The 17664-nt window shown below is 39.7% G+C and overlaps 1 protein-coding gene and 1 long non-coding RNA gene across 4 annotated transcripts in view; one reads left to right on the top strand and one right to left on the bottom strand.

Annotated features, from left to right (window-relative positions):
* Positions 1-4241, top strand: part of LOC133390899 (uncharacterized) — a 30128-nt gene extending 25887 nt beyond the window's left edge. For all 3 annotated transcript variants that reach the window (XR_009764486.1, XR_009764484.1, XR_009764485.1), the window contains one exon: positions 3150-4241. This is a non-coding gene — a long non-coding RNA (uncharacterized LOC133390899). The remainder of the gene's footprint in view (positions 1-3149) is intronic.
* The window catches only part of SLC26A4 (solute carrier family 26 member 4), a 42760-nt gene that overhangs the window by 14588 nt on the left and 10508 nt on the right, over positions 1-17664 (bottom strand). The window contains exons 5-13 of the mRNA XM_061640369.1: positions 17071-17255; positions 12437-12601; positions 9575-9727; positions 9396-9478; positions 8337-8484; positions 6354-6467; positions 2780-2857; positions 2465-2560; positions 434-540 (exon numbers count right to left, since the gene is read on the bottom strand). Of these exons, the coding sequence (XP_061496353.1) occupies positions 434-540; positions 2465-2560; positions 2780-2857; positions 6354-6467; positions 8337-8484; positions 9396-9478; positions 9575-9727; positions 12437-12601; positions 17071-17255 (1129 nt within the window). The remainder of the gene's footprint in view (positions 1-433; positions 541-2464; positions 2561-2779; positions 2858-6353; positions 6468-8336; positions 8485-9395; positions 9479-9574; positions 9728-12436; positions 12602-17070; positions 17256-17664) is intronic.

The raw sequence follows: 17664 nt of genomic DNA, 5'->3' as shown, positions 1-17664 counted from the left end.
ACTGGATTACTAACATTTATACTACTAGCCACCTAAACTCATGTATTTACCTAGGCCCATTGTAGTGACTGCAACCAGAACAGTGTCTATGCTTTATTCCAGTTACAGTTTAGTCAGGTTTTGATTCAAACTATTCACAGCATATTGAGCTAGTTTTGTTTGCTCCACCTCACATTATTACATTATCAAACGTGCATTTAATACTTTCTCTGTCCACTCAATCTTTTTTTTGGCAGTTACTCCAGATGTGTTTGTCTTTCACCTTCCTATTACATTCTTTTTAACACTAGTGCAATAATTTGTGGCAGTGCATGCTTACAATAGCAGAACCGTTATACCTTGTGTCACTCTTTTATTTGTATTCATTTATTTTGTTTACTTGCCTTCTTGGGGGTAGAATGGCAGAAATTGCCCTTGCTTATATGGTACTTACAACTGAACTCTCAATACAACAGTCAGCAGTGCAAACACCAGACCAGCAAGTAATCCCAAATCTAGTCCCAGAATGATGGATGCTATACATGTGAAAATCCAGATCATCTAGAAATGAAAAAACAAGAAAAAGCTAGACCAGATCATATTAGTATACACCACAATACAAAGCCTAGTTCTTGCTGAGGTACTAAACCTATGGCTAGGTTGTACCACTTCATACTGCAGGTGAACATATTTGAAATCTCTTCCATAGGACCAGTGGCACCAGGCAGTGTGGTCAAGCAGGTGCCATTTGCCTAGCACCACCTACTTGCTGCTTCCTTCCTTTGGTGATGCCACTTCAATCGATGGGGATAGAACTGCATCCACTTCTTCTCTTTCCACACTATTTGACAGTGATTCCACCCAGCCAACAAAAATAGACTTTTGTAAGGCAGAGGGGTAGAAGGATATGAGAGAAGATTGGGAGTGCCCATCACATGGAGGGGGAGGCCATGGGCAAGGCAGGGTGGCTTATTCCTGAGGATGCATGCAAACCTGGAGTTGGCCATGCTCCCTTTCTCATGCAAAAAAAAAGGGAAAAAATTAAAAACCTGCTGCATAGAAAGCAAGCATGTTAGGCAAAAGACTTGTAATCTAGCATTTTCCTAATTTGTCGTTTTTCAATATGCAGTGCATTTTTTTTAATATGAAGGAGTATTCAATCATGTGAACCCCCGACCCAGGTAGGGTTGCCAGGTTCAGGGCCTGAGAACGATTCTGTATCTTTAAGAGAAAATTCAGCCAAGTGCAGGTTGTCTTGCAACACTGTAATGAGAAAAACCACAAGGTGACATTCTCCCTTCCCCCTGCACAACTTTTAAAGATACAGAAGACCTCTTGGAGGCTGGGCCTGACAACCAAGAGGTCTTCTGTATCTTTAAAAGTTGTACAGGGGGAAGGGAGAATTTCACCTTGTGGTTTTTCCTATTACTGTGTAGCAAGAAAACCTGAACTTGGCTGAATTTTCTCTTCTCTTAAAGATACAGAATCATTCTCAGGCTCTGAGCCTGGCAACCCTACCCCCGGTTATGCACAGGCCTGACCTGGAGCTGGGCACTGACTCTTTGGAGGACAAACTGGAGCTCACATCAACTGAAGTCTTGCAGGAGGAGCAGGCAAAGTCCCCTGTCACCAGCCCTCAAGATTCTGAGAGTTCAGCAGGGCACAGCCCCACCAGGGCTATCTCCAAAGGAGTCTCTTGATGGGCCCTCAGAATGGATCCCAGTCCAAGTGCACATAAGCCCCTAGTAGATTCTGAAGAAGTCAAACCACTCCCCAGCCCTCAAGAGTGCAGACAGACACCTAAAGATTCAAGCCATGATGCATTCCTGTGAGAGCCCAAAGGTGCAGTGCAACTAAGGAGCACGGTACTCCTTATTAGTAAGGATACACTCTGAGAAGAAGGGCTCTTAGAACATTCTTAAGCATTAGCAGCAGGGATTAGGTATGGCCTGGGAAGCCAGGCTATATCATCCCTTACTTTAAATTCCAAGTTGCTGGAACAACAGCAGCCTCTAGATCCCTGACCCTGAAACCAGACTATTTAACTTACCTTGCCCAGATTTGATCTTCGTTGCCAACCCCTAGACTGTTAGCTTCTGATGTTGTCCCTGGATTACGTTTTTGACTCACACTGATTATTTGTGCCTGACCCTGTTTTGCATGCTTGACTTATCCTACCATTCTTTAGCCTATGTAGGAATGTCAGAAGAAAAAGCAATAGGAAATTATTTTGGCATTTAGAGCACATCTGTGTTTCCTGGATCCTCAATGGTCAGAAACCTGCTGTAGTAACTAGGGATTCTAGCACTGTACACTGCTGTGTTTGCTCTGTGCAGCACATTATTTTTTCCAATGAGCCAAGAATCTCAATTATCTATTAATTATTAAATCAAATTAAAGGGAAAGGGTTAAACAGGGCAGAATTTAATTCAAAATATGACTGACAACTCACACAGGTTTATGAACAATTCATTAAAAGACTCACAGCATCTGCCTTACTCTGCCTCCACAAACGGGGGACGTCACATACTTGCATGAACATCCCTTTCAAGTTGGCAATGACCACAGCCGCCAACACAGACTGCAAATAGAAAAAGACACATTAACTGTATTGTTCAAGGAAAATACTGGCAGTATATGTATTTGCATGTCAGTCTTTGTGTGTAAGAGGAGGAAGCAGGAAGAGAAAAGGCGAATGCTTTCTATTTATCAGGAAACGAACTAAAAATTACCTAAGTTTATGCAGCTGTGAATGAAGCTGCTTGGTGATGTGATAACAAGAAGTACAGTAATAAAATACCTTTTGCAAAGGTTCAAGCAGTTTCCCCAAAGCAACAATGGCAATCAGTACAATTCCAGCTGAAATTATGCCAGCAATCTGAAAAATATATTTTAGATAATAAAGGAAATAGAATTTCTATAAGATATATTTTTGTACATAATGCCTTTAGTAAGCTATTTTTTAACATGGATTTTTAAAAAAATAGCACAGGGCCAAGTTTAGAAACAATTTAGTTACCTATAAGCACGTTTTTACCTAAGTAGTGCTACAGTATGGTAATAAAAATATGTGGACATTTTAAAATTATCTTTCATAAGCATATACCAAATGCATAGAGCAGTTTCATGAATGCATCTTAATGTGCTGCAATTACTTTTTCTTTTACCAGTGAAGATTGAGTATGAATGTGGAGTCATGGTCATCTGAGCACTCCTCCAGAAGCCCAAGTTCATATTCAGTATTGCCCCTGCAACTTTCATTTGAACCAGAGTTGGCTGTGGAGACCTTGTCCAAGTGCCTGGAATCCGTGAGTGGATGGATGGGAAGGAACAAGCTGAAGCTAAACCCCGATAAGACCAAGGTGCTGCTTGTGGGGGACAAAAGGAGGTTGGGAGATGTTGACTTGAAGTTCAATGGGGTGAGTCTACCCCTGAAGGACCAGGTCCGCAGCCTTGGGGTTGTACTTGATTCCAGGCTGTCCATGGAGGCTCAGATTTCGGCAGTGAGACGGGCAGCCTGGTATCAACTACACCTCATACGAAGGCTGCAACCCTACCTTCCTGTTCATCAGCTCCCACTGGTAGTACATGCCCTGGTCACCTCTCGTTTGGATTACTGTAATGTGCTCTACGTGGGGTTACCCTTGAAAACGGTCCGGAAATTACAACTTATACAAAATGCGGCGGCTCAACTACTTACGAACAGTCGCCGCTGGGATCACATCACACCAGTGTTGTTCGATCTACACTGGCTTCTAGTTGTTTTCCGAGCCCAATTCAAGGTGTTGGTATTAACCTTTAAATCCCTAAACGGTTTCGGCCCAGTTTATCTTACGGAGCGCCTTCAATGCCACCAATTATGCCGCCCGACAAGATCGGCCACGCAGGGCCTTCTCTCAATCCCGCCAACAAAATCAGCTAGATTGGCGGGTACTAGAGAGAGGGCATTCTCAGTGGCGGCCCCCACCCTCTGGAACTCCCTCCCACAAGATCTCCGGCACACCTCTTCCCTAAATGCGTTTCGGAAAGCCTTAAAGACCTGGCTCTTTCAACAGGCCTTTGGGATCTCCGGGGAGGGTTAATTGCTATGATTGAAATGCCTCCTGCCCTGTTTTAATATTGTTGTTCCAGCTGTATTGCTTTTATATTGTTTTTATATTGTATTACTGTATTTTATCATATTGTGTTTTAACGATTTTGTACATCGCCTAGAGTGGCCATTGGCCAGATAGGCGACACAGAAATTAAATTTATTATTATTATTATTGTTGTTGTTGTTGTTGTTGTTGTTGTTGTTGTTGTTATTATTATAAAGGCCCTGAAGCTGCATACTCAGTTGCTATCTGAGTCTTTGGTGTATTTGATTTGGGCTCAGCAATAGAAGGAGTAGGAGTAGTAGCAGCAGCAGCAGCACTACTACTACTATTACTACATTTATTGCTTCCATGAGGCATCCCAAAGTGATTGTCAATGCAACAAAAACATACACACAACAAATGCATATATAAAAACAGCTAAAACATTTGCATATAAACAATACACACACACACAGTTGGAATTTTAAGGTTTTAATGTGAATTGTATGTTTTATGTTGTGCTTCGCCCAGAGTGGCTGGAGAACCAGACAGATGGGTGACTAATAAATTTAATAAATAAAATAAAATAAACACACACACACCACATCACAGCAGCAACACCACATCTATAAAATCAATTAAAATCCATTATGGATACCAACTGGGATACAAATCACTACAGACACAAAATAAGTCCCAAGATGGATATGTGACTTTGACCTCCATGAGGCAAATTGAGGCAGCCACTTCAGATGGCAGGTTTGGGGTGAGTAACAGAATAGCAGACAGATAGATATGACTAATGAAATACAATCCATTAGGAAGTATTCTTGTTAAGTGAACAGGAATTATTAGCTTCCATTTATTTGAATTAGGCTTTCCCAGAATAATTTTCTGTTTGATTGTTCTGCATAGTAATTGGTGAGTTTGGGGGCACCATTTAAGTTTTTCATCAACATGCCCTGGGTGGGTTTTGACTCCTTGAGGTGGTTGCATCCCGCCCTCACCCCCAAGTACCTGCTTGTGGCAAATGGGCCATCTGACTCACTGGTCTAGTTCACACATCACAGTAAGCTACATTGTAGTTTGCTGGGAGCGTGTAAATGTGTAGGCTCCTAGAGAGGAGCTTTCAGCCTCTTTGCTCCCACCCAAATCTTTTTTACTCCAGTGTTGTGCTGAGCTACGCCATGATGAACTAAGCCCCCTTTTCACTTACCACAAGCTGTCTCCAAGGTCTCTTCTTGTCTACAGCTCATGGTTTGTTAGGAGAGAGCATAAATATGAGCTCAGGTTCAAATAACATGCTAAGTCAAACCTTGGTTTAGCTCACCACAACTGGGTAAAAATATACAGGGGAGGATCAAAGTGACTTCAACCTCCTCTCTAGGAACCTGCACATTCACATGGTCCTGGTAAGCCACAGTTTGGCTGATTGGAATGTGCGAACCAGGCCACTGTCACACAAATAGGCATTGTATTTTCATGCACCACCACAAACTCTTTCAGTATGGACTAAGTGGTGGTGTGCAAAATTGTAATTTCTTCCATGGTTTACAGCACAATTCTTTGTATGTCTACTCAGAAGTAAGCAGAGCTTGGAAAAGTTACTTTTTTGAACTACAACTCCCATCAGCCCAATCCAGTGGCCATGCTGGCTGGGGCTGATGGGAGTTGTAGTGCAAAAAAGTAACTTTTCCAAGCTCTGGAAGTAAGTCTTATTAAGTTGAATAGGCCTTAATACCAGATGAGTGTGTATAAAATTGGAGCCTTAGGCAACCCCTTCACCATAAGCAAGGAGCTGCTACAGTCTGGGGAAGTAAAAACAACGATGTGAGTGTGGCGATCATGACTACTAGACATCACCAGAGTGTTAGACATATAAGGCCTGACCCTGAGCAACTACAGATATAAGCAAGCAAGTCAGGATAAGGGCTAAACAGGACTAACAGTGCAAACGTATGATCTTTACTCATAAGTAAGTTCCACTGTATCTAATGCATCTTATTTCCTGATAAGACTTTCTAGAATTGCATCCTTTAAAAGGTGGAAGGAATAGTTCATGCCTAATTTGTCTTATCGAGGTTGAGATAATGGAGTTTCTATTGCATGCGAAGTAAGTGATGCCACTCAAGTGAGGGAGACTTCTCTTTTTGTACCCCCTTCATTTTATGTCAGAGAAGTAAGAAATTGGTGTAAAATGCCACCCTCAAAACCAGTAACAGGGAGGAAGATTTCAAAGAACTAAGCAATGCACAAATTAGATGATTGTTAATATTAATTCTGACCCAACTGAATTACCTGGGTTTTTCCACCAGTGCTTTCTTGGACTGCTGTGCGAGACAGAGCAGTAGTAGCGACAAAACAAGAGAAAGCTCCTGAAAAAATATTGCTGATCCCAAAGGCAATAAATTCCTATAAAATAGAAGATGGTGGAAATATTTTTAAAAACAAAAACTTTTATAGTATATTTAAATATTATTTTGAACTGTAAATTGAGAAGTGCTATTGGCAACTTCAAAACTGAATCAAATGAAGTTGTATTTGAACTGTAAGAATGTGATGGATTTCAGCTGACATAACTGTGATGGATTTCAGCTGACAAACAATAGAGTTCTGTTAAGTTTCTTCATAGCTTTCGTTGGAAAGAACAATGTTGCAGATAAACAGATCTAAAGATAATAGTTTTTAAAGAAGTTAATTTGCAAAGAAGCGAAGAAAGGTCAAATTAATTGTCTTAAAAAAAATACATTTTGCAATTAATATTGTTTAATTTGTTCTTGCCCTTGTTCTAGATACCATATATAGAATAGTGCAATGGGAATAGCCTTCATGCTATCTCACACATGCATTTTTACACATATATTCTTTCACATTATACATCAACAGCAGAGATAATGCTCAGTGAAAAATCTAGTTCAAGCAGAATAATCTTTTTTTTAAAGGAAATATTTCTGCTTCCTGGCAGCTAACATGAAAGTGAACAGCAGAAAGCCATAGTACCATGGTAACATAAAATCTATCCACTGTTGCATGCTATTTTTTCTTCAGCAATACATGATCATTTGCGTTTTTATGATTATGATGAATCATACAGTGGTATAACCAAGTGCTGCAATATCTTGTCCAGAATCTAAACAAGTTATAATGAATAACCTTACAGAAACCAAGATTCTGTTTTCTAAAGTACCACTTGTTAGTAGATGTTTACACAATGTAAATATGTTCAGAAGAACAAAATATTATCAGAACTTCTGATCTGAGTTTACCCCACAGTACTATGTACCAGTGTTAAAATTTTAGCATTATAAATGGCTGCTGCGACTATTCTCTAGTTTGAAATCAAGAAACGATTCCTTCTTTCCAACTTTCGTTCTTTGCTGAGATGCTGCTTTTTTTCACTTAACTTGCTTAAAAAGATTGTTAGTAGTTCTCAGAGCTTTCTATTGGATGTTTGCCATTATCCTGTCCTAAAAGTACTACTGCAACTCTAGAACCTATTATCTGCTTTCATTACTAATCAGTCAACTGTTTTAATAACATTCTAATACTTGTTTATGGACACAAAACATGAAAAAACATGAAAAAAATACAGGTTGCTTCTGAAAACATCAGTCTTTTGTCATGTTCCCTTTCCCTCACTGTACGTTATAGTAATGGAAATGTGTAACATGATGCACAATTCCCCATCCCCTCCATAGGAACCTATAGTATAGAATCGGAGTGGGGAACCTCACTGCATGATGATATCATACCATATATTTTCATAACTATACATTATGAAGTGGAGGGGGGGTGCTCAACATGAGAACTCTGTTATTGGTAGCAGTACCATGTTTCTCAGATCTAGTTCTGCCCTTGCTGGAATATGGTTTACTTACTCTACTAAAACAAAGAACTGCAATAACTTTTTTTTAATACAGTAGGGCCCCACTCATATGGCAGGTTACGTTCCAGACCCCCGCCTAAAAGCAAAACCCACTGAAAAGCAGGACTCCATCAATAGAATGGCGCCCAATGCCCAAAAAACGCCGTAAAAGCAGAACAAGCGCCATATGAGTGGGGCCTTACTCTAATTGAAAACAGCCATATTAGTGGAATGCTGAAAAGTAGGCCGCCAAAAAGCGGGGGCCTACTGTAAATCAACTAAGTAATCCCAAATATAAACATTCCTATGATGGCTGAAAAATAATACAAGGTATGCTTTTCTCTATAGATAAGTAAATAAAATTTAGCTTGCACTCCATTGTTTATTAAAAATAAAAGCACTTTGGTTTCATATACCTGATTTCCATCAATAGCATAGTCATATTTTGTTGCATACACTTTGCCTACAGACACAGCTATTGCATAAGCAACAACAGCAATAGAAAAGGCAGATGCAATCATGTCTCCAAACATGTGGACAGCTGGAGGCTCAGGAGGCAAAAATCTAAAAAGAAAAAGAAAGACTATATATTTACATGTGCATTTGTGTGTTTTCTACAAATACTGTAACTGAATACTGAACAAATTATGATATTGATGGCATTTTCCTACTTCACAATAAAACAATTCAGGGGTGGGGTGAGGAATGTAATCCATCAGAGCTTCTCCATACAGTAAACACTACATTTACTTGTAAAATTATTTGTTACAAAAGAGAACATTCTATATTCTTCATTTAGGTGGAGGTTATGAAATGACAATATCCACCTGTAACATGAAAGTCCTTGACTGTTCATAATAAATGTGCATGAAGTAAGGGCAGCAGGATTTCGCTTGTTTGCCCCATAGCCAGACCTGCCTGCCCTGTCCGCCATGTGTTTACCTTACTGTCTACATTGTATACACTTGTATAGTCCCACAAGTGTACACCTGATAGCATTATTCCATTTCCCCAACCAAATACATCAAACATGGCTTGGATTAGCCCTGGACAAAAACCTAAACAATTTCTGCACCAAACTGGATCTCTATCACCCCCTATTTTCTCTTGGGGCAATTTCTAATATTTTACACGTCATATGTGTACACACACGCAGAGAAAAAAATATGTGAAGATTGGATCCGGTTTTGTTTTGCTGTGTCTGTGCTCATTGTGTAACTCTACCAACAAGAGGTTAGCACATATACATGATCCAGTGAAATAGGTTCTGCATGATCTTTTTATATGATTGGGCATATCTTGCACATGTTGTCCCTACAATCATATAGATAAATTATTATGTATGAAGTAGCCTTACTATTGCCATTAATTTTATTTATTTATTTATTTATAATAGCTAAACCATTAGTGTACACTCAAAATGTAGCTGCATTTAGCCATTGGTTTTAATGAAAATACAAACATTTTTTACTCACCCACTAGGAATAGATTTAACAATGCCTGCATTGTACTTTTTCTCCAGGTCAACCCCATATGAAATGCCAGCAGCTACTATTGTCTGGGGGGGGCAAAACAAGTAACAGTTTGTTATGAATACAGAAACATGTCCTCCTGCCACTCCAAACCTTTGAGCTTCTTAAAGTAGGTGGCTTACCACAATCACTTCTATAGGAATAGGAACACGGATCTTGTGTCTGAAACGATCATTTATTTCCTTGACTACCATACAAATAACAATGGTCAGCAGGCCAGCAACGAGATCAGCAATGTTGGTGGTTCCAATATTTTTAAATATATCTACTAGGGTCTAAAAATAATAATAAAAAACAATGTGAAAAGCTTCCATTCCAACTGAATGAGCTACATTCTCAAACTTGGGGCTCATCCATACATCCATATAATTTGTAATGTAAGCCCCTTGTGCCTCCATTAATTCACCCTCATCCATATGATGTTCTCCTCCAATCACTGCCTTCCCACACTTTCCCCTCCATTGATCCGGAATTTCCAATACCAACTATACACCAAAAAGGAGAGAAACAGTGATTACAAAGAGAGCTGCTGAGGAGGGATGCTGGTTGCTTTGAGTCACATTGTAGCCTTCTTCCCTGCCTCCTGCTTCTGTTGGGTTCCTATTGGCTCCCTCACCCCTCTCTCCTCTAATCTGAGCCAATCAGCAACACAACAAGATGAGAAGGAGAGGAAGGTTGTAAACAAAAAGGGACATGCCTACAAAAATGGATGAGGAAAAAGTTTGATTCAAGTACAAAGAAAGTGCAAAGCAACCAGGTTTGGACTACCAGTGGATAATTCCAATATGGAAAACCTGGTCTAGATGAGCCCTAAAACACAAGAATTATTACAGGTTCAAATAAGCTCAAAAACTAATATCTAACAAACAGAACTTGAAAGTAAGTCCCACTGAGTGGAGTGTGACATACTTCCAAGTTAAAAAGCACATGGCAGCAAATTCAGAAAGCAAGAACCTGAGGCTGCAATCCTATACACACTTATATGGGAGTAACCCCACTGAACTCAATGGGACTTACTTCTTAAAAGACATGTATAGGATTGTGCTGTGGATTTCTTGTGTCTGTGTGTCATTCTTACACAGTAACAGTGAGCTCATTCTCTGAGTGTGGGACAGCGAAAATGCAAGCAGGGATGTATCAACGGGACTAGTAGGAACCGCAAGATTCGCAGAAATACAAAAGAAAAATATTTAAAATGTAAGGGGAAGAACCTCATAAAACAATCCAATGAGGACTGAGAATGCTCAGTTGGCACAGAATGTTGGCTAACTGTTAGGGGACAGGCAAGATGGAATGGAACATCCTGGAAAAGGGCATAGCAGGCTGCTTGGAACCCCAAATAGGAGTAGTCCAAAATGCAACAGTGTACAGCAGGTCCCAATTGTAAATAATAATAGCAAACGCAGGTCCAAATAACGTATGGCTGTTAGCCAAAAACTTATTATTATTATTATTTGATTTATATCCCACCCTTCCTCCCAGCAGGAACCCAGGGCAGCAAACAAAAGCACTAAAAACATTAAAACATCATAAAAACAAACTTTAAAACACATTAAGACAAAACATCTTCAAAAATGTTACTTAAAAAAAGCTATCAAAACATCTTCTAAGATTAAAAACATTTTAAAAAAGAGCTTAAGAACCTATTAAAAAGCAATTCCAACACAGATGCAGACTGGGATAGGTCTCAATTTTAAAGTCTTGTTGAAAGAGGAAAGTCAACATGCTTGGCAAACCCTAAAGTTTGCAGAAGTAAAAACAATAAGTCTTCAAGGAAAAAATCCTATATGGACCAAAGCCAAACTCAAAACAGCACAGTTAGGAATGAGCATGCTCATTGGTCATGGAATTCTGTCTGACGTTTGCAGGAGTGATGGGAAAATGGGGGGAATGAGAATGTAATGGAATACTCTGAGAGAAGATATAGCTGGCTCACTTTATTGCCAGTTCCATTTGTCTATAAATAGATACATGTATACATACATACATATCAGTGATCTACTAGCTAAATTATCCACTCTGCAGAAAGACCAGCTCCATCAGACTTCTCCCTCAAGTGCCATCTGCAGCACCTATTCCATGAAACTATAGAAGGAGAGAGAAGGGATTTCAAGGCATCTCCATTTGCTCCCACATTTTGTTCCTCCTCTCTTTGAAATTTTGCAATTCTAGTTGGTCATTATATGAATTTGATAATAAGAAACAATGCATGACTTTGCTTTTTTATTCTCCCTCTCATCCCTCTTTCCTTCTGTGCCATGTCTTTTAGATTGTAAGCCAGAGAACAGGGACTTGTCATCAAGATTTGTAAGCTGTTTTGGGAGACTTTTTTGGCTGAAAAACAAGATAAATATGCTTTGAATGAATGGATAAACTAATAAATCTTTATTCAGGGCAGTTTCTTTGACTTGAAAACAACTGCAAGTAATTTACTTTGTTTGACTTTGACTCTAATCTGTTATGTCATTTAAATACAGGGACTTTTGATTTGGTATTTTCCCCTCTGGTCCTCAAAAATCTTGCTGTGCAATGAATTAAGTCTTCACAGGGGATCCCTAAACAATTGGTCAACACAATTCTGTAGGACTAGTCAGTTGTTTCATGGTCTGTTTTTTCCCTCTACAGGTGTTCAGCACCATCAAAGATGCCAATGCCAACCAGCTACTTGGAGGATATGTCTGTTCCTACTGCTGTGCATTATGATCCCTGGCCTGGGGCCAATTGTTTCTATTATTAGTAGATATCATTATTGATTAAATAATTACTAAATAATTAATGGCACTCAGACTTTTCTCATGTTAATAGACTTCATGCATTTGACACAACTGATAACAGGATAAGTAAGAATCCAGACAACAATCAAACCTGTCCTTCCCATTATTTGTCCTATGTAGGTCGCTGCTATAAGAAATGGTTGAATTAAAGGGTTGCCTAAAAGGATCAAATGCCGTGCAACAAAGCCCAGTTTAGCAAGACACACTTACATAGATTATGGAGAGGATCCCATTGTAATTTTGGGTTGCAACATTTAAAACTATTTTCAGTTGTGAAACAAACACTTGAAATGCAGCTGCAGTTGTAAAACCACCAACCAGTGGATCAGCAAGATACCTTACAATGAAACCAATCTGAAGAAATCCAAACACTAGCTGAAAAAAAGCACAGAATAATATTCTGAACAGTTAAGAAGCATTCTAAAACTTTAATTATAGCATACAATTTTTAGAATTCAGGATTTAGACCACCTAGCATAGAGTGATTAACAGAGCAATCCTACTTGGAGGAGGCTGGCACAAGTGGAGCTGGCGCAAGGGAAGGCAGCAAAAGATTCTGCCACATCCTACCTCTGCTGGAACCCCTGAGAAGGGCCGACACTGTCTGCACCAGCAGAGCTCAGCAGAGGGAAAAGAAAATTAGACAAGCCAAACAACACTTGACTGCCAGTGCAGCCACAGTCACCATTGACTTCAATTACATATGTTTACTTACTTCACCCTTATTCCAGGTGTATTGTCCGCTGGGACTTGGGGCTGCAAGATCAAGCCAAATGTGCTCAGCATGCAATGTAAGTCCCCCTCCCTTCAGTTCAGCCCCTGATTATTATTATTATTATCTAAAATTTATTAGACGCCTATCTGGCAGGTAAGACCTGTCACTCTAGGCGACGTACAATAAAATACATATCGAAATACAAATTACAGCATACTAAAACAAATTACAGCATATAAGTAAAACAAAAACAACATAAAAATCAGAATGAAATTATGACAGCCAGTCCACAGCCTACACTGAATGGCTATAACAGAATATCCCCACCAACTTAATCAAAAAGCCAGGTTTTCAGCTGCTTCCGAAAACACAAAAGTGATACATCCCCAGAATTCCCCTTTCTCGGGCCTTCACTTGCACTGCACAGCTGAGCCGGCTGGGACTCAGCTGTGCCCAGGTGGTGGCAGATTTCCCCATTTGTGTTGTGGCTGTGCCTGGGTGGGGGACTTCTGCCAGTGCATCCCAGCTGCAACAACACCCTCCCTCCCCCACTGGAGATATGCCACATCCTGTATCCCTCTGCCCAGCATAAATACTAGTGGGATTGCACCCTAAAACTCTTCTTTTTTTCCTGGGCTTCTTTTTATCTCTTAGCTCGAATTTCTGCTATTAATTTATTTAATAGATTTGTATACTGCCTTTCAATATAAATATTGTCAGGGCAGCTCATCGGGGATAATAAAAACTATAAAAATAAGAATAAGCAATAGAGAAAAATTAAAACAGTGGATAAAACTAGCAGCATGAAATATTCTAACAATTTAACAATTGAAGGTCTTGGAAAATTAAAAGGTTTTCACATGGCACCCAAAAGACAACCAAGTAGATGCCAGACAAGTGACCCTGGAGAGAGTTCTATAACTGGGGTGCCACAACTGAGAAGATCCTGTTCCCAGTTGCCACCCACCTCACCTCTGACAGTGGGGGTATCCAGAGGAGAGCCTCCAATTATGTTCTCAGTATACAGGCAGGTTGATAAGAAGACAGGCATTCCTTTAGATATCTTGGTCCCATGTTGTGTAGGGCTTAAAGGTAAGTACCAGCACTTTGAATTGTGAACAGTCTGTGACATATGTTCCCAGTAACTTGTCCTGGTTAAAAGTCTTGCAGATGTGTTTTGCACTACCTGAAGTTTCCAAACACAGTTTAAAGGAAAACAAACATACAAAGCACTGCAGTAATTTAATCTGCAGGGTACTAGTAATGGACACTATGGCGAGGGTAAGCCACAGTTGATGCATGAGCCTCAGCTGCTGAAATGCACCTGAAACCATTGGTGTCACTTGGGCCTCTTGTGACAAAGCTGGATCTAGCAGTGTACACTTGACTGTTTAGGGAGAATGCAAACTTGTCAAGCTCAGGTTGACATCCACCTCCCTGGCCATGTGAACCACCCATCAATAGTATTTTATCTCATCAAGACTGAGCTTCAGTTTATTGGTCCTCATCCAGTCCATTGCTGATTTGAGGCACAACATCCATTGCATCAAAGGACTCAGATGTAAAGGAGAAGTATAGTTAAATATAATCTGCACATTGACTGCACTTCTGGATTATCTCCCCCAACAGCTTTATGTACATGTTAAAAAAACAACTTGAAGACAAGATGGAAGCTCGTGCAACCCTGAGGCAGAAAAGAAGTTGCTGAACATCACCATCTAAGTAGGAATGTGTTTATTTATTTATTTATTATTTTATTTATATCCCGCCCATCCTCCCAGCAGGAGCCCAGGGCGGCAAATGGATTACAGTACCTGCAATCCTGAACTCAGACAACCTATTCAGAAGATTACTATTGTGGATGGTATTGAGGGCTGCCAAGAGGTCCAGGAGAATTAGCAGAGTCACAATACCCCCATTCCTTTCCCAACACAGGTCATTCATCAGGGACACCAATGTAGTTTCTGTGCCAAAACAAGGCCTGAAACCAGACTGAAATGGATCCAGATAATCAGAGTGCCTGGAGTTAAACAATTCCCTCTCATAGACAGGCATTTGCCATTCTCTGGACTCAATCATCTCCTTTCTGCTGCATGTTATTAACCAGGGCACAGTCTAATGGTACATGGGCTCACCAACTTGCTGAAGCTAAGCAGATCAAGGTCTAGTCGTTGCCTAGATGTCTAGGAATCAAATATACACCACAATGTTGGGTTGTATGATGGAAGAAAGGTGGGATATAAATGTAAGAAAATAAATAACCATGAGGGTAAAGGTTGTGCAAAGTAATAGTAGACTGCATCTCTCCAATACCTTGTCTACATTCTCAAGTAGGTATGGGGAGAATTTAGATTCAGTTCACATTTAAAGGTGAACCTACCTAATTTTCACTTTCCAAAACAATATAAGAATCAAAACACAGTAAGCTGTCAAAATTTGCACTTCTCCAAATTTTGCAGTGCAGTTCTGCAGCCACATAATGTGTTAAAAATGCATATACTAGAGTATATTGTTAATAAAAATGCATATATTAGTAAAAATAACATAAAATGCTTTTTTGGGGGAAATAGCTTTGCAAAAATGTATCTATTAGGCAAAATTGCATATAACCATATGTATATTAGAACTAATTTGCATTAAAATGCTGATGAATTTTCATGACTTTTTTTTAAAATGCAAACTGATGTGGATATTTGGAGAACTGCTTAATATTGGAAAAATGAAAAACAAAACCAAAATTGACAGATTCACCCATCCATATCCACAAGCCACAACAATTGAAATTGATCCAACAGCTCAGGACCAGACAGGGCCCTGGACACCACTCCAGACTGAACTGCAGACCTAGTCATAGCCAAGTCAAGGTGCATACAATTTTATCTTTAGCAAACATGGTACAGCATGTCTTCAATAGTTTTCTCCCCTTCCCTTGTGGGTCAAGCTATAGAAGGCCCTGTACCACTCAGAAAATCTCAGCTAGACAACATTCCAAGGATACAATAGTAGCAGAGAAGTACTGTTCTTCATCATTATTAATGAGATCTTACTTGTATTTGGTCATATTAACAATAACTTTAGATATTATCTTGCCTGCTTCATAGCTCTCAGCTGTCTGAGAAACCAAGAAGCTGTTTAGACTTTACACAGCAGAGGAGGAAACCTAGAAGTGAAATGTTGTATCTGTAGACTGAGGCACTGCCACATGTTGTAGGGTGACCAGGGCTTTGACACAGAGTAACTTTGCTTGCTATGACATCTGGAAACACCCAGAGGGCTCCCAGGACCCCATGGAATTACAATAGGATACCAGGGTATAATCGATCCCATGCAGGGTAGAATTGCTGTTAGTCTAAAAACACATAGTAAAACTCTTGGCTGTACTTCAGACTGAGGCAGTGGGGGTTGCATGTTTGAATACTCCCATTCTAAAAACAAGAACAACCATGCACTTAGAAAATTAGGATGTCAGGAAGAAGGGTTCAGCCTAGTTTACTATTTTTCTGGGTGTAACAATGCCCTTCCCCAAGGAGTAGAATTAAAAAATAATGACTCCCTCACTTGTAGCCTGAAGAGCTATAGTACAGGAGAACTTTACCACTTGAATCGGATGAATGTTTGAACTGGCATGCATATCTTGACATATAAACTCAAATTAATGTCTCTTCTCCTTCCATGTTTTTGTAAAGCCTTCCCCATAAATGGGGGAACAAGAAGCCACTGGCTATATGGATTTACATGAAGGCTTCGGTTGTTGTTTTTAAACAGATTTTCAATAGATAATTTCTTTTCTCTTTTAATTGCTTGACTTTCCCACCTTTGAAATTATCATATTGAAATGCAAGAAAACTAAAAATCCACTTTTGATTGCAGAAGACAAGCTCCAAAATGTGAAACTTAAACCCCATAACATAAAAGGATAGAAATACTTGGCATTATCAAATTGGGCAAAAATGTAAATATCAGGCAAGCAAACTTGCATTCTAATTTATATTTTGAATGCATTTTAGCTCTAGTTAATGAGAATAGTTACAGTGTTTGCTACAAAGCTGTTTCTTCCATTATTTTATCAGTTATTTCATAAAGTATAAAAGCAGCAACATTTTTAGACAGTTTATACAATCCATGTTACCTGGATAATGCCAACCAAAAAGGTGATGGTGCTGGCAATAATCACTCTCTCTGCATCTCTAGATCCGGTGTCTATAATTGTTTTGTTCAGCCCTGTGATGTTGCTGCTAACGATGAGGAACTTTTCATCGGGTGCCATGCTCAGTACTACTGAGCCCACCATCAAACTGACCACAGGAAAAGGTCCTGTTGAGGGGAATTTTATAAACATATTTAGCCATTGTATGTATCATCATCATAATTTATTGCCTGCCCTTCACCCAGAGATCCCAGGGCAGGTTACCACTTTTTAACAATGGGGGTGGGTATCCAACTAACATGTCCCGTCAGTGCAAGGATTTCTGCTTGCACAGTTGGGACTTCCCCCCACGCCTTCCTCTGCACACCCAGCATCCTCTCCAAGTCTGTTCTGGATGGTGGGGGAACCTCTAGATCAGATTTAGGGGGCATGGGGGGAGGAAGAGAGGGGAGAAAATCCCACTGCAAAAACACTGACGAAAGTGTGACTTAGCACTACTTGGATACAACCCAAAGTGCTTAAAGTGCCTAACAATAAAACAACAAAATGACTTTAAAAATGTAAAAACAGGCAATT

This window comes from Rhineura floridana, chromosome 8 (assembly GCF_030035675.1).
Source record: "Rhineura floridana isolate rRhiFlo1 chromosome 8, rRhiFlo1.hap2, whole genome shotgun sequence".
In the NCBI taxonomy this organism is placed as follows: domain Eukaryota; kingdom Metazoa; phylum Chordata; class Lepidosauria; order Squamata; family Rhineuridae; genus Rhineura; species Rhineura floridana.
This window is presented reverse-complemented; position numbering and strand designations above follow the sequence as displayed.